This window comes from Crotalus tigris, unplaced genomic scaffold (assembly GCF_016545835.1).
Source record: "Crotalus tigris isolate CLP2741 ecotype Arizona unplaced genomic scaffold, ASM1654583v1 scf7180000023746.1698619, whole genome shotgun sequence".
Lineage (NCBI taxonomy): Eukaryota > Metazoa > Chordata > Lepidosauria > Squamata > Viperidae > Crotalus > Crotalus tigris.
Window position 1 is genome coordinate 1,542,026 of NW_024100155.1, and position 19,518 is coordinate 1,561,543.

At 47.9% G+C, this 19,518-nt stretch overlaps 2 protein-coding genes across 6 annotated transcripts in view; both read left to right on the forward strand.

The window, feature by feature from the left end:
• The window catches only part of COL27A1 (collagen type XXVII alpha 1 chain), a 129,670-nt gene extending 123,912 nt beyond the window's left edge, over positions 1 to 5,758 (forward strand). For 4 of the 5 annotated variants that reach the window (XM_039321563.1, XM_039321567.1, XM_039321568.1 and 1 more), the window contains 2 exons: positions 1,456 to 1,665; positions 2,832 to 4,323. In XM_039321563.1, coding sequence (XP_039177497.1) covers positions 1,456 to 1,665; positions 2,832 to 2,993 — 372 coding nt within the window. In that variant the 3' untranslated portion in view covers positions 2,994 to 4,323. Of the gene's footprint in view, positions 1 to 1,455; positions 1,666 to 2,831 lie in introns of all 5 variants that reach the window. The other variant, XM_039321566.1, reaches the window with a different exon arrangement.
• Positions 5,759 to 14,667: 8,909 nt separating this feature from the next.
• Positions 14,668 to 19,518, forward strand: part of MEGF9 (multiple EGF like domains 9) — a 33,537-nt gene continuing 28,686 nt past the window's right edge. The window contains exon 1 of the mRNA XM_039321472.1: positions 14,668 to 15,444. Coding sequence (XP_039177406.1) covers positions 15,042 to 15,444 — 403 coding nt within the window. The 5' untranslated portion in view covers positions 14,668 to 15,041. The remainder of the gene's footprint in view (positions 15,445 to 19,518) is intronic.

Consider the following 19,518-nt stretch of genomic DNA (forward strand, 5'->3'; position numbering starts at 1 on the left):
CGGTGTGTCTTGAACACTTTGTTTTAAAAACTAAAAAACCAATAAAATTTCTTAAAAAAAAAAAGCACATGCTGTTCCTAGGAAATCCACTGGAATGCGACATTTCATGTGTAGCCCATTGAACACTCTCAAAAGAAGGCCATTTTTGGAGGATGCCTGTGGTTCTACGTAGGGCACAGAGATATTCTTGGAAAGGCAGATAAAGTATCCAGAGCTTTGCTGCACAGTTTCCCTTCCCCCCCCCCCAATGCCATAAAAAGCTTTGCAAAAAATTAAAAACAGGCGGATGGGGAGCCTGGCACGTGCTTCAGTGCCCGTGTTGCTGACACGTTGCTTATCCTCATCGTAAGTACCACGTTCCAACTGTTTCAGCTTTTCAAAATAAGAAGCTCTGTCTTAAGCTGAGCCTGGAAAGGAATAACTATCCAATGACATTTAAAAAAAAAAAAAAAAAAAGACCAAGTGGTATTTTGGCTCAATTGAAAACGAGGCATTCTTTTCAGGGATAACTCAGGCAATTGCAATATATAGCCTGGAGCAAAACAATTTGTGAATAAGCTCAGCAATCTCTTCTTCTTCTTTTTTTCCCTGTCTAAACAGAATCAGGATTGAGAATTTGAGATTCTCCTGGGCCTCGTTATTGGCCAGAATATCAGGCATGTCATCTCTTGTTCCAAGAAGTAGTAATGCCGCCGTTTTGTGAATGGGTCTTGTAGTTAAAGCTGTTGGACTCATTCACAAAAATAGAGAATAGAATAGAATAGAATAGAATAGAATAGAATCCAAAATGAATAGAATAGAATAGAATAGAAATCCAAAATGAATAGAACAGAATAGAATAGAACAGAAGAGAGTAGAAGAGTAGAGTAGAGTAGAAGTAGAGTAGAGTAGAGTAGAATAGAATAAGAATATAACAGAACAGAATAGAGCGGGAAGGGACTTTGGAGGTCTTCTAGTCCAGCCCCCCGCTTAAGAAGGAGAACCTATACCGTCTCAGACAAGTGACTGTCTAATCTTTTCTTAAAAATCTCCAGTGATGGAGCACTCCCAACTTCTGGGGGCAAGCTGTTCCACTGGTAAACTATCCTCACTGTTAGGAAGTTTCTCCTTAATTCCAGATTGTTCTCTCTTTGATTAATTTCCAACCACTGTTTCTTGTCCTGCCCTCTGGTGCTTCGGAGAATAATTTGGCCCCCTGCAGGAAGCTACTGTGTCCATGGAAAGGATGTTTCTTAGTGCAAATCTATGCTTAACTGACCAGTGGATAGCCAAGTATATTAGATCTCCCCCCCCTTTATTGTTTCGTATATCTCCTGTACATGGCTGCTTAGGTGTAGTTAAAGGTCTCTGGAATGTATATAAATAGTTGTATGGACGAAGGTCTCAAGATGTTCCTCCTGGCCAGAACGTTGAGTTCCGTCTTTATCCTTAACTTGAATTTTCCCCCTTCTTCAGCTGGACTTCGATATCGGAAGAGTACAAATGAACTTCCTTCACCTCTTGAGCTCTGAAGTCGTTCAGAACATCACTATCCATTGCTTGAACACACCGGTTTGGCCAGAAGGACCATCAGAAGGGGCCTCCCTACGCTTCAAGGCCTGGAATGGGCAGCTCTTCGAACAGGGAGGGCAGCTCACACCGGACGTGGTGATAAACAATTGTCAGGTATGGAAATTCTCCAGGGGAAAAAACAGAGTTGAAAGGGTTGGGTGCTACCACCCCCTAGAGAAGACCATCAGAATGATGGCGATTTCATAATCACGATCTAGAAGTAACTACCCTTGACAGGTCTCCTTCCCCAAACTACATCTGCTTACGTCTTGAAGGTGTTGTTTTATTACCCAGAGCAGAGGTAGACAGCTCCGCTTCAACTCCTGCTTCGCCCAAGTCAGCATGGCTCCTTGCCCAAAAATTGTGAGAGCTGTGAGGTGAAAGCATCTACAAGGCTTCAGGTTGTCTCTCTCTGCTACCCAGCGGTGGGAGGAGAGACTTTCTGAGAAAAGCAGAAGCGTCCCCTGCTGGCAGCTTGGATGGATTGAACGCTTGCTCAGCTCTAAAAACGAAACTGGATATGATGCAAGAGACCGCTCTTTGCATCTGTTGTTGTGGCTGTTGCTGCTTACGTTGTACATTAAGCATCCTGGGAAAGTGGAGCATGAGAACAGCAGCTCTGGAGAAACACATATTCAGCATTTTTCTCCTCCTGTTTTTATGCCCATCCTATCCACCACAGCATTTTTCTCCTTCTGTTTTTATGCCCATCCTATCCACCACAGTCACTAACAGGACACTGTGTCTTATTCGATACTATCTTTTTTCCCCTGGAGCAGGGATATAACTACATAATGTAGAGACAGCGACTGCTATTGCTGAATGAGTCTCAATATATAAGTGTGTGTGTGTGTGTGCTATTTTCTGGGAAGAATCATAGAATAACAGAGTGAGGACTTTGGAGGTCTTCTAATCCAACCTTCTGTTCAAGCAGGAAAACTTATATCACTTCAGACAAATGGCTATCTAGTCTCTTCTTCAAACCCTCTAGTGATGGAGCACCCACAACTTCTGGAGGCAAGTCGTTCCACTGGTTAACTGTCCTCACTGCTAGGAAGTTCTCCTTAGTTCTCGTCTCTTCGATGAGTTTCCATCTGTGGCTTCTTAACTCTGCCTTCTGGTGCTTTGGAAAATAGTTTCAATTGTGAGATTTCAGTCGCAAGAATTTCAATCAGAAGACCTTCCATCCTGGATATATATATATAAAGGGCAGCTTCACAAAAGAGATCTTGAGGTCCAATGGCTAAAAAGTTTGATCCTTGCACCCTCTTTCTTCAAAGCCTTCTGGATGGTGGCCACACATATCCCTTCCTTTCGGTATCATTAACTTGGCAGGATGGCTACAAGGAGAAAAAGGAGTAGAGAGATGGAGAGAAGAGAGAAGGGTGAGTGAAATATCTGTGTTTTTTGTGGACCGTGAAGTCCACTTTAAGGCCGTTTAGGCTGCCAAGAAATTTAGTGGAACTCGGGGAAGATCTTGGATTATTGTAGCTACCATCTTAGCCTTCACATGGATGTCCACGATGGAACTTCAGATGAATGGATGGACGGACAGATTATGTGCCATTGTTTTTGACTCCTAGCAGCCAGAGAAACAGGGGGTTTTTAAAACGATTTTTATTCACTTATAACACAAAATACGAAGATACAAAAGCAAATAAGAGGTCACAAAGGTTAGGGGAAGGAGAGAAAGAGAAGTGTGGAAAGGGGGGAGAAAGGGAAAAAAAGGCGTTGACTTCCAACTGTTGCAGTAAAATAAGGCATTAACATTGAACCTCAACTTCTTTCATTTCCAGAGTAGTACGTACTAGCCAGTTCTATATCAGCAAAGCAATCTAATCAGTAAAACCCAAAATCGTAGTGTCATTTTTTTTCCCACCTCAAGCACAAAGTCCAGAAGCGGTTTCCAAGTAGAAACAAAGGCACTTACATTCTTCTCTTTTTACCAAAATGGTCAATTTAGCCATCTCCACCAATTCCACCAACTTTTGTAGCCATGCCTCCACGGTGGGAATCGAAGCATCCTTCCATGTTTGCACGCAGAGCAGTCTTCTGCCGTCAACGTATATAAAATCAGAGTTCCCGTTTTTTGTTTCCAAGTCTTTTTTTTCCCATTAGACCCAGAAGGAAAGTTTGAAAAGAGAGTTTATTTCCAAGGACAATCTGATCCTAACCTGGTCTTTCAGATCTTCCATTGCTTGCCTCCATGACCACCATTATTGAGTTCCTTCACCTTTCCTGCTCATCACCCTCCTCTTCTCTTTTCTTCTACATTCTTCTACATCATCAGATCCTTCTCCAGGGAATTGGGCCTTGGCATGATGTGTCCAACATCAGATAATTTGAGCCTTCCCCATCATCAGATCCTTCTCCAGGGAATTGGGCCTTGGCATAATGTGTCCAAAGTCGGATAACTTGACCTTATCATTGGTGGCGTGAGGGAAGAGTTGGCTTGTCTTGTTTGATGATCCATTTGAGGCAGAAGGGAAAGTTTGATGGAAGGGGGGGAAGGACGAGGGAAGGGCTTTGCAATGAACTTCTCATTTTTCCCCCCTTTGGGGCAGTTGGGTCTTCCTACCTCCAGCCCCACGTGCGTTAACGGTGTAACCATCAGGTTTCCTCTTCAATCAGATTCAAGACGGTCAGTGGCATCACACCCTCTTTACCTTCCGGACGTACGACATCCAGCGGCTCCCGATCGTGGGTGTGTATAACCTTCCGTCAAGCAAGCCAGGGAAGGAGTATTTCCTTGAAGTTGGGCCAGTGTGTTTCCTCTAGAAATCAACTTTTTGTGGTGCTCCACACACACTTCAGCTTCTCAGAAGAGAAGCTGCGTCTTCGGCCAGGAGACTCGGCCACCTGGACCTCTGTCAGCCCCCCGAGACCTGTGGGGGCTTCAGCACTGGGACCACGTCAAACGAGAAGCCTTTGCGGATCCGTTCAGCCTCTCCATCTTGGCCCTGGGAGAAATGGTTCAGAAGAATCCCAGGGTTGGGGTTGGGGGACCACGGTTGGGCCTGAAGCAACTTCAGAGATGGCCAGTTGGAAGTTGACATTCTCTACCTACAGATGGACTCATCCCCTCCTCTCCTTCAGCCAAAGGGAGAGGGGGAAAAAAACAAAACACAGTTGCTTGCAGAAAACCCAGCTTTTGGGTGACCCAAGCACACGATTCCGGAATCCAGGTCGTTTATCAAAACAGAGGTTTTGCTGGACAAGACAGGGAAGGGACTTGGAAAAACAAAACAGTTGCCATCATATTATTATAAGATTATTTTTTATCTGCTCACTGTTCTGGAACAGGAAGGATTTTGATGTGCAATATTAAACAGAGAGAGGAGAAAGAAGAGAGAGAAAAATTATAGATATATATATATATTATTTAAGGCAAGGAAAAAAAAATCTAAATAAAAGCCAGCAAGATTCTTCTTCCTTTTGGAAATGAAAACATCCCTTGGATATGGGGGGGGGGCGAGAGAGATGTCTCTTCCTCCCCCCCAAAGTGGAAAGGGGTGAAGAAACTTTGGTGCTAAATTGAAGAAAAGAAAGATAAAACGAGAGAGAAAGAGAGAGGGCCAGACTTTTTCAATTTGATTCTACCTCTCACTGTGAAAATAACTGGTGCTCTTTTATTTTTTAAAGAAGTTGTAATTATATATATATATATATATATGAGTAAAACTATTTAAAAAATCCTCAGAGGTGCTAGAGTGTCTCTTAACAGCCCTCACCTCTGTTTGGGCAATGTTCCTTTTGCAGGGAAAAGAACAAATAAACACAGGGCACGTACTGGTTAATTGGTACAGCATCAACGCCGATTTAATTTAAAAGCGCATTAAATATTTCTCCAGATTTTTCTTTGGAACCCACAGTTTCGTTAGCAACTTATACAGGGTGCGGAGGGCGGGGGGCAAGGCAGGGTGTACAATTGAAGAGTAGTTTTTAGATAATATATATACATATATAAATATATATATATATATATATACCTGTACGTGTGTGCCAAGTGCATTTGGTCTTAAGAACAGAGCCTAGAAAATTTTTTAAAAAATGTGTGCATTTTGGGGGAACGTATGTGCGAGCGAGCCTGGCTTCTTTGCCAGAAGTTCCAGGTTGCGACAAGACCTGATGGAAGAAAGTTATTTGGCGTAGCTTTTCTATCAATAGGAGAACCCCCGTTTCAGCATCGGCTTTAGTTTAGGATAAAGAAGAAGAAGAAAAAAAAAAACAGACCGAGGTATATTGGCGTCGTTGCCACCTTCATTTTGTCTTAGGTTTTGTTGTCGTTGTCGTTCTTGTGGCTGTTTCTCGTTGTGTTCTGTAGAAAGCTAGACCTTGCATCTGTAAATTTGGAGCTGAAAAGGAAAACGAAAAAGGAAAAAAAAACACGGAAGATTTAATAGTATGGTAACTGTTTCTTTCTATATAAAAAATGTCATACTGATGGAAACCCAGACCGTCAATTTTTCCTGTTGTCCGGTCCTTGTTGACTTTCCCTGTTTTTCTCCCGCCTCCCCCCCCCATAAGAAAAGAAAAATAAACAAGTTGTGTGTTTTTTTGGAAGGGGGGCTGGGGAAATAAAATAAAAGCCGTCTCCAGTTCCTGTCTCACTGAACAAAAATGTAAACTGAGCTGTGTCCTTTCTTGCTTCCAAGGCTCTCTCTCTCTCTTTTTTTTTTTTAAATGATTTTCTGTGTCAAATACAAATCTTACAATTGAGCGAATCCAAAATAAATCTCCTTTCTCCAACTTGGTGCACACCGTATAGGACAGTGGTGGCGAACCTATGGCACGCGTACCAGAGGCGGCACTCAGAGCCCTCTCTGTGGGCACGCGTGCCGTCGCCCCAGCCCTGCCTCCCCCCACGGCCTCCTCCTCACCAGCAGCCCCCCCTGGAGGAGAGTTGCCTCTGGGTGCCGCCCACACATAGCAGCATTGCCAAGGACATGGCAGCCGGGTAGCGGGGACAAGACTCCGCCCTCGCGCTCCGTCATGCGCAGGTAATGCTGCGGGGCGTGGGCGGAGGATGTGGCCACCATGGCGCTGCTGGGCCGCCTGGCCGATCTGCGGTGAGGCCGTGGAAGCGGTGGGTGGCCCTGCAGGCAAGTGGGGCACGGAGGTGGGCAGGGCGGGGTGGTTTTGGGGCACTTGGTCTCTAAAAGGTTCGCCATCACTGGTACAGGATTTCGGCATAGGGTTCCAGCTTTGGGCATCCCCCCGTAGAGTTTTTATTTATTTATTTATGCATTTTCTTCCCCCGCCACCGTCAGGTATCCCAACGACCCCAGGTTGGCTCACGATGCAAAAACATTGAAAAATGTTAAAACTGTCCATTGTAAAAAAAAAAACCCCAAAAAACCCCAGCAGATTAAAAAAAAAAACACAGTAAAATCATCAATCCATCATCAATTTCAAGATTGCCAGGTTGGATGGAAAGAGTATGCTGCAGCATTGGTTCCGCAGATATCAATCTGGGCGGTTGCAAATTCCCAGGCTTTGTGCATTGCTCTGTGACCTTCCCCCATTTGAATAGAATACAGCTGGAAGGGACCTTGGAGTAGTCCAGCCCCCCCCCCCCCCCCCCCCCCCGCTCAAGCAGGAGAACCTATACCACCTCAGACAAGTGACTGTCTAGCCTCTTTTAAAAATCTCCAGTGATGGAGCGCCCACGATTTCTGGTGGCAACTTCTGTTCCACTGGTTGATTGTCCTCACTGTCAGGAAATTTCTCCTTAATTCCAGGTTGCTTCTCTCTTTGATCAGTTTCCAACCATTGTTTCTTGTCCTGCCCTCTGGTGCTTTGGAGAATAATTAGACCCTCTTTTCCTTGTGGCAGCCCCTCAAATACTGGAAAGCTGCTATCATGTCGCCCCTGTTTCTTCTTTTCTTTAGACTAGCCAAACCCAAGTCCCGCAGCCATTCTTTGTTTTTTTCCCTGTAACAATAAAGCTGTCAGTGTTGTTGTAACTTGGAACGGTCCCTAAACGAATGCTTGCAAATGGAGGACGATCTTTAATAAGAAGGCAGGATGAGAAAGATCCTTGTGCGGTAAAGATTCGGAACAAGAGAGAAAGAATAAGAAAAATTCAGCACCTTGGTGGTGGTCTTTGAGAAGACCACCCCTTTCTTTGACCCCTTTGAAGCAGAATCCGTCTCTCTTCACTGGCGGAGACCGAAATGGAAGCCGGGCCAAGGACAGGGCTGAATGGGACCCGAAGGATTGCTGTTGCCAAACAGTGAATCAGCGGCTTTATAGGAATCCTGAAAAAGATCAAGAAGGGATCTGACCAATGTGTATTTATAGAAAGAGAGGAGTTTCTGATTTAGCGGAACGGAAGCGCCAAGGAAGAGAAGAAGCGAACCAGCCAAATTGCTTGCAAGGAAGAGGTTCATTTCTGGCAGTGTTTTTCCTCCCCACTTCTTTATTTTATTTTTTTTAATGTGAGGCCAGTAGCTCTCACCAGGGGGCAATAAAAACCCAGCCATACATTACGCATTTATGTTTGTAGTTCCTCCAAGACTGTCCATTATTTTATTTTTTCCTCTATGGGGGGAAAAAAGCGGAAATCTGCTGAATCGGGAGCAAGGCCCCTTTAATCCATCTCAGTGGGCTTTAAATCTGTGAATAGACGTAATTTCGGACATCCTTCCCGAGATACCGGATCCCGTAATCTAACTTCTGGCATCTGACGTCAGCTCCGAGAATCGATCAAGTTAAGAGTTTTTGGAAACCGACTTGATTTGGGTTTATCTGTCTTGCTCTCCCTGCAAATAAACTTCTGCAAAAGCACCACAGGCAGAATTTTCACACACACCCCCTTGAAAAACCCATCCTCATTTCTTTAAAACAGCTGTTTTTCCTCTGTTCTCATGATAACTCAGAAGAAAAGTAGATTTATGTGAGGGTGGGAAATGCCACATAAAAACTGGCCATTCTGTGGCAGTTCTGCTTTGGCTACCAGCTGGGGAGAGAAGGGGAAGGAAGATGAGAAGGAGGAGGAGAAGGAAAAGGAGGAGCAGAAAAAAGGAGGATAGGAAGAGGAGAAAGAAAAAGGGGAAGGAGAAGAAGCAGAGAGAGAGAGGAGAAGGAGAAGAGAAAAACGGAAAAGGGGAAGGAGGAGAAAAAGAAGAGAGGGAGAAAGGGGATAGGGTCTTCTGAAAGGGGATAGGGTCTCCTGCTTGTGCATTGGGGGTGGACTAGAAGACCTCCAAGCTTCCTTCTATTCTGATTGAGAAGGAGGAGAGGGAGAAGGGGAGGAAAAAGAAGGTAGAAGAGGAAGGAACCGTTGGAGAAGTAGGAGAAAAAGGTAGCGGAGGAGAAGGAAGAGATAAGAGGGAGAAGAAAGAGTGAAGAGAAGAAAGAGAAGAAAGGAAGAGGGAGAAGGAGGAGATGGATGAGAAAGAGAGGAGGAAGAGGAAGATGAGAAATAGGAGGAGGAGAAGAGAAGAAATGAGGAAGAGGAGAAAGAGGAGGAGGAGGAGGAGGACGACTATTGCCATCGCCCGGGGGGGGGGAAATCTCCACCCAAAATTGTGAGAACATTTCTCTTCTCTTTGAGCGCCAATATTCCTCACCTCCATCCTTAACTCAAAACGGCAAGAAGCCGCCTTATTTTCATTCCTGCTTTGCAACAGAAGAGTCGAAGCCACGCGCCCCAAAATCTGTTCTTCGGTTCAGCGTGGGATCCAAAAGTACCTTGAGACTACAACTCCCATCCCTGGTGAACCCTGCTCAAGCTGGCCGGGGCTGATGGGAGCGGTTCTCCAACGCCTGAGCAGAACAACCTCACATTGGCAGTGAAATGCTGGCACGATTAATTCCCCAGTTTTGCTTCTCCCAGGAACTTTAAGGAAGCCGGATCCAATCCCCATCACAAGACTTCAGTGTCTGGTTTTTACGACCAGCCGATGTCTAACCCCCCCCCCCCCAAAAAAAAACCTCAGCTGGGGGGGGGGAACACCCCAGTTTTGAAGCATTTGCCACTGGCCAATCTGGGCTGCACATAACCAGAAATTTGAAGGTTGAGTGGAAACTGAGAAGGAGAGAGAGAGAAAGAGAGAGAGAGAGAGAGAAATTGAATTATCCAAGGCAAAACCTACTTCTAAAATACCCTGCTGTTTGGCTAATGTTTAGTTTGCATGCAACCTTAATTATAGCTCTCCGGCATATAGCGAAAGAGAAGCGTTTTGCCGGCCTACAAAAGGAATAGTTAGGCTTGTCAACGACGGGGAAGGCAAAAAAGACCTGCTTCCTCCTGGCTCCTCTCTCAACAAAATTGAGTTTCTCTTCTCCTAAGGAGGGCAGCTGATTCCTGCCATGTTCTAAATTTAGGCCAGGCAGTTCTGCAAAGCTGCAAGAAAGCAAGGTGGCAATGTCAAATAAGTAAATAAATAAACATTTTTTTCCTCTTTAAGGATAAGCTTTAAGACGGTTCTTTGCACAGGGCTATTTTCTCTGATTTGGAAGCCAAATTTCATTTGCCAGAAATTTCCCTCTGGGCTCTCCAACGTAGAATCAAAATCGTGTGAAGTATTAATACCACTTTACAAGGCCTTGGTAAGGCCACACTTGGAATACTGCATCCAGTTTTGGTCGCCATGATGTAAAAACGATGTTGAGACTCTAGAAAGAGTGCAGAGAAGAGCAACAAAGATGATTAGGGGACTGGAGGTTAAAACATATAAGGAACGGTTGCTGGAATTGGGTCTGTCTAGTTTAATGAAGTGAAGGACGAGGGGGGACAGGATAGCAGTGTTCCAGTATCTCAGGGGCTGCCCCAAAGAAGAGGGAGTCAAGCTATTCTCCAAAGCCCCTGAAGGCAGGACAAGAAGCAACAGATGGAAACTAACCAAGGAGAGAAGCAACCTAGAACTAAGGAGAAACTTCCTGACAGTTAGAACAATTAACCAGTGGAACAGCCTGCCTCCAGAAGATGTGAATGCTCCAGCGCTGGAAGTTTTTAAGAAGAGACTGAACAGCCATTTGTCCGAAATGGTGTAGGGTTTCCTGCCTGAGCAGGGGGTTGGACTCGATGACCTCCAAGGTCCCTTCCAACTTTATTATTATTATTATTATGGATCATCGCACAGTCAGCCGGATGTTCAGACAGGATTTGGCATTTTGTCTACCTATCGAGTCCTTACCCAGGACCTGGGATAGGCAGATGTGGATGTTTGATGGTATTACAGATATCATCGCAGGATGGAAGCATTTCCTAGTAAGGCCGCCTTTTGCAATTGACTAATGGCGAATTTGTCAGTGCCGATGATGGTGTTCAAGTGGTGCTCCAGTTGTTTTGGGATTGCACCCAAGGCACCTATGACTATTGGTACTACCCTTGCTTGCTTTTGCCACAGTCTTTCTATTTCTATTTGTAGGTCTTTGTATTTTGTGATCTTCTCCAGTTCTTTCTCGTCTATTCTGCTGTCTCCAGGCACTGCCACGGTAATAATAATAATAATAATAATAATAATAATAATAATAATAATAATAATAATAATAATAATTTGGAGGGCACCAAGTTAGGGGCATCTGACAGAAAAAACATGGTCTTGTTGGGGGACCCAAAAAGTTTCCAAAAAGTGACGGGACTTTCTTGTTGTTTTTTTTTTGCTGAAAACATTTCGCTCTCCCTCCAAGAAGCTTTTTCCGTTCTGCGGAACTGAGAAGCAAAACGTTTTCAAAGAAACAAAATCGAGAAAGTCTAGTTGCCTTTTGGAAAATAAGCACTTTGGGGACCCCCTCGACACGGATGACGGAGAATCTCCATAGACGTCTTGTTGGGAATAACTTCCTCCCGTGCAGAAAGGACGCGAAATCCTGCTAGGGAACAGAGGACCCGATTGTGGAGCTTTGTATAATGTGGTCAACAACCACATTAATCGGAAGGAAGGGGGGAGGCAGGCAACACTCCGCAGTCAAAGTCTTTCTCATTTGAAGCTCAATTGTTTCTAAGACCGACCATTAAGGGGCCCTGCCAAACTGTAAATGGGTGGGCGGGTGTGGTGTCTCTCTTTTGATCCCCCCCCCTCCCACGACAAGCAGGGTTGGAAATATGATTGTGGCCTTCCAAACCCAGCTAGCCAGGATGTTATTTCTCTCCTGCCTTGAGAAAACATCATTCCCAGATGGGACAGGGAAGCTTTCCACAAGCGAGAGCCTCCAAATGGATTAGAGGAGATGGTCTGATTTAAAACAGGCCCCCTTACGCCATGGGCCTCTTTAGTGGGCCACAGCCCAGGGGTTGGGGACCCTTGGATTAGAGGAGACGGTCTGATATAAAACAAGCCCCCTTACACCATGCGTCCCTTTAGTGGGCCACAGCCCAGGGGTTGGGGACCCTTGGATTAGAGGAGACGGTCTGATATAAAACAAGCCCCCTTACACATTGCGTCCCTTTAGTGGGCCACAGCCCAGGGGTTGGGGACCCTTGGATTAGAGGAGACGGTCTGATTTAAAACAGGCCGCCTTATGCCACGCCCAGATGACTGTTCCTCCCTGCTGCAATCCAACATTATCAAAACTGGCTTCTGACAGAGTGCTGGGTGTTCCCTCCTACGGGTGGAACCTAAAAGAGGAGCTGGCTTGGCAGATTTGTTTACCCATCATGGGTACTTCCTTTTTGCCCTGCCAGCAAGATTCTGAAGCCGGCTCTCCCATTATCTGCCGGAAGCACACGGCGTTGTGACCTTTGTCCTTCCAACGTTGGCAGGCAAGGTGAGATCACCCGGTGCCAGGCACCACCCAGCTGGGCATCCAAGCCAGCTCTCTCTCTCTTTCTCTCTCTCTTTAGACAGTTGGGCACACCTGGGAATTGCAGCCACCGCCTTGCCCGGGGAGGTTTGCTCGGCTGGTGACCAAGGAGAAGAAAGCCGTGGGTGTTTCTCTCTCTCCTGGGTTTGATGACCAGCTTGGTGCGTCAACCGCCTTGCCACGAAAGGAAATGGGAACCGAAAGACGAAATTGGGGCACCTCCGTGCAACCAAGGCTCTCCGACAAAGCTTCTGCCTTTCATTCTTTTGAGAATAAAAGTGGGCTGAGATTCATCTTAAAGAAGGGGACCTGGTTGGAAAGCCCTCTTTTGCCCTTGCTAATATTTCAGAGGGGTGAAGGGAGGACCCAGAAGAGGACAAATGAGTTCCATCTGCCGGGTTCAGTCGGTGAATTTCTTAACAAGCTTCCATTCATTAGGACGTTCTCTGAAGAGGCCCCCAGTCTCTGGCCCCATGTAGGTTGGACAGGAAGAGTCCATATTGTGTCCAGTTGTCCCGTGGATGTTTCATGGACATTCCAGCAAAGGGGATGGAGGACCTAAGTGTTCTGAGTTTCTCACCAGAGGCCACCGGCCTCAAGATCTGGCTTCCCAAGGCAAGAGGGTGGAGTGCGATTGGACACGTGGGGTGGGGGTGGGGGGATCCAGCATGTGGAGCTAGCCATCTCTTGACAAGCTTTCTTGGGGTCCACCACAAACACCTTTGGGGAATCTACCCTGAAGAGAGAGAGAGAGAAAGAGAGAGAGAGAGAGAACAAAAAGAGAGAACAAGAGAAAGAACAATAAGGAGAGAACAAGAGAGAAAGAACAAGAAGAAGAGAACAAGAAAGACAAAACAACAAGAAAGAGGGAGGAAACAAGAAAGAGAGAAAGAACAAGAGAGAGAACAAGAAAAAAAGAGAGAAACAGAGGGAGAGAAAAATAATTCACCTTTGGGGAACCTAACCTGCAGAGAGAGAGAATAAGAAAGAGAGAGAGAAAGGGAAAGAGAGAGAAAGAAGAGAGAGAAAAAGAACAAGAAGAAGAGAGAACAAGAGAGAAAGAACGAGAGAATGAGAAAGAACAAGAAGAAAGAAATAGAAGAGAACAAGAAAGGGGGGAACAAGAAAGAGAAAGAACGAGAGAGAGAGAGAGAGAGAGAAATAATTCACCTTTGGGGAACCTACCCTGCAGAGAGAGAGAATAAAAAAGAGAGAGAGAGAAAGAAGAGAGAGAAAGAGAACAAGAAGAAGAGAGAACAAGAGAGAGAACAACAAGGAGAGAACGAGAGAAAGAACAAGAAGAAGAGAACAAGAAAGAGAACAAGAGAGAGAACAAGAAGGGGGGGACAAGAAAGAACAAGAGAGAGAGAGAGAGAGAGAGAGAGAACAAGAAAAAACAGAGAGAGACGGAGGGAGAGAAAAATAATTCACCTTTGTGGAATCTATCCTGCAGAGAAAGAGAGAGAGAGAAGAAGAAGAAGAAAGAGAACAAGGGAAGGAGAGAGAGACCATGGGCTGCCGCCAGGTGGGGAATCCTCACGGCTTCCTCTGAGCATGGGCAGAGGGCCCAAAGGAGGAGCTAGGAAGGGAGCCTTGCAGGATCTGCCGCTGGAAGGAAAAACCCAACTCCCAGCCAGAGGCGCAGGTTGCCGCTTTGAGCGACTCCGCTTCTCTCAATCCGGATTCCAATCGAAGCGAGGCTGGGGGCTGGGGCTAGGAGAGCGAGCCTTGAGCCCGATCTTCCTTTGTTTGCTGCCGCCGCCGCGGTCGCCGTCCCCGGCCCGAGCATCCCCTGGTCGCTCGGGAAACGCACGGGGCGGGCGGCCCGGCGGCCACCCCTTTCTCTTCCAGCTGTCGGGGATCCGGGAGAGGCGGGTCTTCGGCCTCCCAGCCCATTGCCCATTGGCCGACCGGGCTGCCCCCCCCCCGTCCCGAGGAGCCCGGGCCGGGCCGCTCACGTGGCCCCGCCGCCTTCCCATTGGCTGGGTCCCCAGCCCGTCGCCCTCCGTTTTCTCTCTCTCCCCCCCCCCTCTCTCGCACTCTTTCTTTTTCCAGCCTCCTCCTTTCTCTCGCTTCCCTGCTTCGCTGCCTGGCTGGGCGGAGGAGTGGGGGTGGGGGCGTCCGCTCGCCCTCATTGTTAGCAGATTGGGGAGGGGGGCGGGCGGGCAGTTGAGAGAGGAGGAGGAGGAGGAGGAGGAAGAGGAGGAGGAGGAGAAGGGGAAAGGGGAGGAGGAGGAGAAGAAGAAGAGGAGGAGGAGGAGAAGGGGAAAGGGGAGGAGAAGGGGAAAGGGGGGGAGGAGGAGGAGAAGGGAAAGGGGAGGAGAAGAAGAGGAGGAGAAGGGGAAAGGGGAGGAGGAGGAGAAGAGGAAGAGAAGGGAAAAGGGGAGGAGGAGGAGAAGAGGAGGAAGAGGAGAAGGAGGAGAAGAAGAAGAGGAAGAGGAGAAGGAGGAGGAAAGGAAAGAGGAGGAGGAGGAAGAAGAAGGGGGCGCGCTTCTGCCCCCCGATTTGGGGAAGGAGAAGATGCGATGGTGGTCCCGGCTCTCCTCTTGCGCGCAAGCCGGCTGCCTGCTCGCTCCTGCCCGCGCCTGAGCCAGCCGGAGGGAGCCTCCTCGCAGCTGCAGCGGTAGCAGCGGCAGCAGACACCCCCCTCCCCTCCCACTCACCCCCCCACCTCCCCAGGGCCAGATCCGCGGGACCCCTCCCCGGCTGGATGGACGGGGGGCGGCGTCCGCGGTACGATGCTGCCCGCGGTGCTGCTGCTGCTGCTGCTGTGGCTGGGCTCGGCGTGCGCCCTGCAGCCCCGCGACGCCCCCGGCGGCTCCGGGCAGCCTCCCCGCGCCTCCCCCGCGCCCGCCTGGCCCCGGCGAGGGGAAGGCAGCGGCGAGAACGAGCCCTCGGCCGCCTGGACCCCCAACGGCCCTCGGCCGGCTCCTCCGCAGGGCGCCGAGAGCGCGCGCGCCGGCCCTGCCCCGACCTTCACCTGGCCGTCTCCGGCCCCTTCCTCGCCGCCACCCCCGGCCTCGGCCTGGCCTGCCCCGCAGGGGGGCACCCCCGGCCCCCCAACTGACGGGCCGCCCCCGTCGGCAGAGGAGGAGAAGGAGGAAGAAGAGGAGGAGGAAGCGCCGGTGCCCAGCGGAGCAGGTGAGCGGAGGCGAGCGCGAAGCCGGCGCGCCCAGCCGAAAGCGCAGCGCTGGAGGCGGCTTTTGGAGAGGGGTAGCCAGCCTGGATGAACCCGGGGGGGGGTCAAAGCGGTCCGGCTGCCCGTCGGGTCAAAGGAGCCCCCCCCGGAATTTTTCCAGGCTCTGGCGGGCCTCGGCTAGCGGCCCCCATCTTCCGCAGCCGACTGTGGCTCATGGGAACGGCGAGGCAGCTGCTTTGCTCCTGAAGCCGTTCCTATTGGGGAGGGTGGGGTGAACAAGAGACTGGGTGGGTGGGCGGCAAGGAAAAGGAATCGCTGGAGATTGAAGCTAGCCAGAGCTTCTTTTGATCTGCTGGATTTCTGCCTGCGGGGCTGGGAAAGAAGCCAGCTTAAGCCAACCTTGCAGGAAGGACGTTTTTCCGCAGGTGGATTCAAAAAAACAAACAAACAAGGTTTTCCATGATCAGGAACTTTTATTTTTTTATTTTTTTTCACTTGGGCATCTGTAAAGGGGATCTTTGCGTTCCCCGGATGCGTCTGCCACGAAATCTCACCGTTCATGCTGGAGCCCAACAAACCACCGAAGGGCGCCAGGTTGGAGATATGCAAAGCGTTTGTGTGTGAAAAGGCAGCGGTGGTCAAGAGGAAATTCCATTCCGGCTGGGTGGCATCTCCATTTGCATGGAGTTATTTTCCTTTCCTCCCCTGGAGAACCTCCGGGCACAATGGTGTGGATGCTAAAGAGCTTCCGTAGCTAAGAGACACCTGGATTTGTAATCCAATATAAGCTAGTAGGACAGACTTGTTCCCTGTATCTTCAGAAACATCTTGAACCAACTTCACCTGCTCAAGGTTGACTCAGCCTTCCATCCTTCTGAGGTCGGTAAAATGAGGATCCAGATTGTTGGGGGGCAACAGGCTGACTCTGTAAACTGCTTAGAGAAGCGGTATTTAAATCTATTGCTACTATCCTTCCTTCCTTCCTTCCTTCCTTCCTTCCTTCCTTCCTTCCTTCCTTCCTTCCTTCCTTCCTTCCTTCCTTCCTTCCTTCCTTCATTCATTCTCAGGACTTAGAATGCAGAATTGCAAGCTAACTCTGCCCACAGCCGGCAGTTCGATCCTGACCAGCTCAAGGTTGACTCAACTTTCCATCCTTCCGAGGATCCAGATTGTGGGGGGGGGGGCAATAGGATGACTCTTTAAAATGCTTAGAGAGGGCTTTAAAGCACTGTGAAGTGGTATATTGGTTGTATAAACAGAGGCGTAGAATTTAAATCACGTGAAATATTATTACAGCTTTGTAAAGCCTTAGTAAGGCCACACCTGGAATACTGGATCCAGTTTTGGTCACCAGATTACAAAAAAAGATGTTGAGGCTTTGGAAAAAGTGCAAAGAGGAGCAAGTAAGATGATGAAAGGCCTGGAGACAAAAACATATGAGGAACGGCTGCAGGATTTGGGAATGGGCAGTCTAGAGAAAAGAAGAAATAGGGGAGACATGATAGCAATAATCTAGTATTTGAGGGGTTGCCATAAAGAAGAGGTGTGGTCAACTTATTTTCCAAAGCACCAGAAGGCAAGTCTAGAAACTAATGGATGGAAACTAATTAAGGAGAGAAGCAACCTGGAATTAAGGAGAAACTTCCTAACAATGAGGACAATTAACCAGTGGAACAGCTTGCCACCAGACGTGAGCGCTCCATCCCTGGAGGTTTTTAAGAAGAGACTGGACAGTCAATTGTCTGAGATGGTATAGGTTCTCCTGTGCTTGAGTGGAGGGTTGTACTAGAAGACCTCCAGGGTCCCTTCCAGCTCTATTGTGATTGATTGATGATTGCAAGGGTGTAGGGTCTTCTACTTGAGCAGGGGGTTGGACTAGAAGACCTCCAAGGTCCCCACCAGCTCTAGTCTGATTCGTAGAATTCCCAAGGTCATGCGATCAAAAAAATATAAGTCTAAGTGCTATTGCTGTTGTAAATGCTCAAGAGGGAGCAAGGCGGATGAAGAATTGGTCATCCTTGGGGCTGGTACTTCAGGAGCTACCCAACATCTTGAAGGATGTCAAAGGTGCTTTTTCAAAAGGCAACTGGACTTTCTTCGTTTTTCTTTTTTTTGAAGACGTTTCGCTTCTCATCCAAGAAGCTTCTTCAGTTCTGATGAAGCTTAGTCCGAACTGAAGAAGCTTCTTGGATGAGAAGCGAAACCTCTTCAAGGAAAAAAAACCCAAAGAAAGTCCAGTTGCCTCTTTGATGGCAGAGATTGGACTAAACAGGCTGACCAAGTGGAAACGTTGGCGTTGGCCTCTTAGTTTGGGACGCACCAGACCTCCAGCGTGTGGCTATTTTCAACGTCAACATCAATAAGACTTAATATATGCAGTGACATTTGCCGTCTAATTGTTCCCGACACTCTGGTTTTTGTTTATCGTCTTTGGGTTGGACCCTGGAGGAAATCAGACTCCAGCAAGGTGAAGATCATCTTCCCTTTAACCCAGAAGGAACTTCCACAGCTAGGACTTCCTGCTCCCATAACTGCAAGCTAGCATCACCCTGGCAGGCAGAGAACTATGGAGCTGAGGCTCAACCCAACCTTGAGCTAAGACAACTGGAGGGTGAAGATCTTGTTCTGTCTTTGGCGGAAGGGACTGCCGTTTGACAGCTTCGTTAAGGAAGCTATTCAGGAGCTGAGTCCCTCAGAAAAGAAGCAGAAATGAAACTGAAGGTGGCTTTTTGAATTTCTGTAGGATCTGCCCTGACTTCACATCTGATCTCATTTTTCCAGGGCATTGTCTGTCGTCCTGAGTCACTTCCCTTCCTTTTGTGATTCTGGTTATTGTTTTTTTTTTTTTTCTTTTTACTTTGGCAGAGCCCCGAAGGGGTTTGATAAGATTATATTATTCCGCATGATGGGTGATTATTTAGGAGGGATGAGGAATAATCACTGCCCAAGCAGAGGGCTCTAGAGAGGACTGTGCTGTTAGATAAAGATGCCTGTCTGGACAGAACTAAAGAGTTCATCCAGGCTGGATCTGTCGCCTCAAGCTAATTCATCATGTTTGGGTTGAAGACACTCAATTTTGTTCTGTGGGTGGCAGATGGAAAAATGGGGTGGGACACCTTCTTCCTTCCCTTCTCCAAGAGCACCGTTTGTCTAAGTCAGTGGTTCTCAACCTTTTTAATGCCGCAATCCCCAACTGGTCGTATGTCGAGGACTACTCAACCGGTCGTAAGTCGAGGACGACTCCACTGGTGCAGCCCCGTTTGCAGAAGGGGACTTTTGGCGGGCTCAGCAGGGCAGCCTGGACCATTCCTATTGGCTTTGGAAAGCCAATAGAATTAGACTCTATTCAAGAGAGTCTATTCTATTGGCTTTCAAAAGCCAATAGAATAAAAGGGAGTAGCACAGCTAAGGAAAAGGGGAAAAAAAATGGCGGACTGCGTTGTTTGGCGACCCCCGTGAAATGGTCGTTTGACCCCAAATGGGGTCCCGACCCACAGGTTGAGAACCACTGGTCTAAGTCTTCAAAATGGCCCTTTTATGACGTGTGGACTTCAGCTCCCAGAATTCCTCAGCCAGGCACATCAATAAGACTTAATATATGCATTGACGTCGGTCCTCTAATTGCTCCTGGCACTCTCGTTTTTGTTTATGATCTTTGGGTTGGGCCCTGGAGGAAATCAGAGGCTAGCAAGGCGAAGATCATCTTCCCTTGAACCCGGGCACGCTGGCTGAGGGATTCTGGGAGTTGAAGTCCACAAGGCATAAAAGGGCCAAGTTTGAAGACCCCTGGTCTAAGTCATGGCAACTGGGATGGATGCCTTTGTCATCTGATTGTATCCTTGTATCCTTTCAGAACCAGGGAATAAATAACAACAACAACAACAATGTTGGAAGGGACCTTGGAGATCATCTAGTCCAGCCCCCTGCTATACCATTTCAGACAAATGGCTGTCCAGTTTCTTTTTAAAAACTTCCAGTGTTTGAGCGTTCACCGCTTCTCGAGGCAGATTGTTCCACTGGTTAATTGTTCTCACTGTCAGGAAATTTCTCTTTAATTCCAGGTTGCTTCTCTCCTT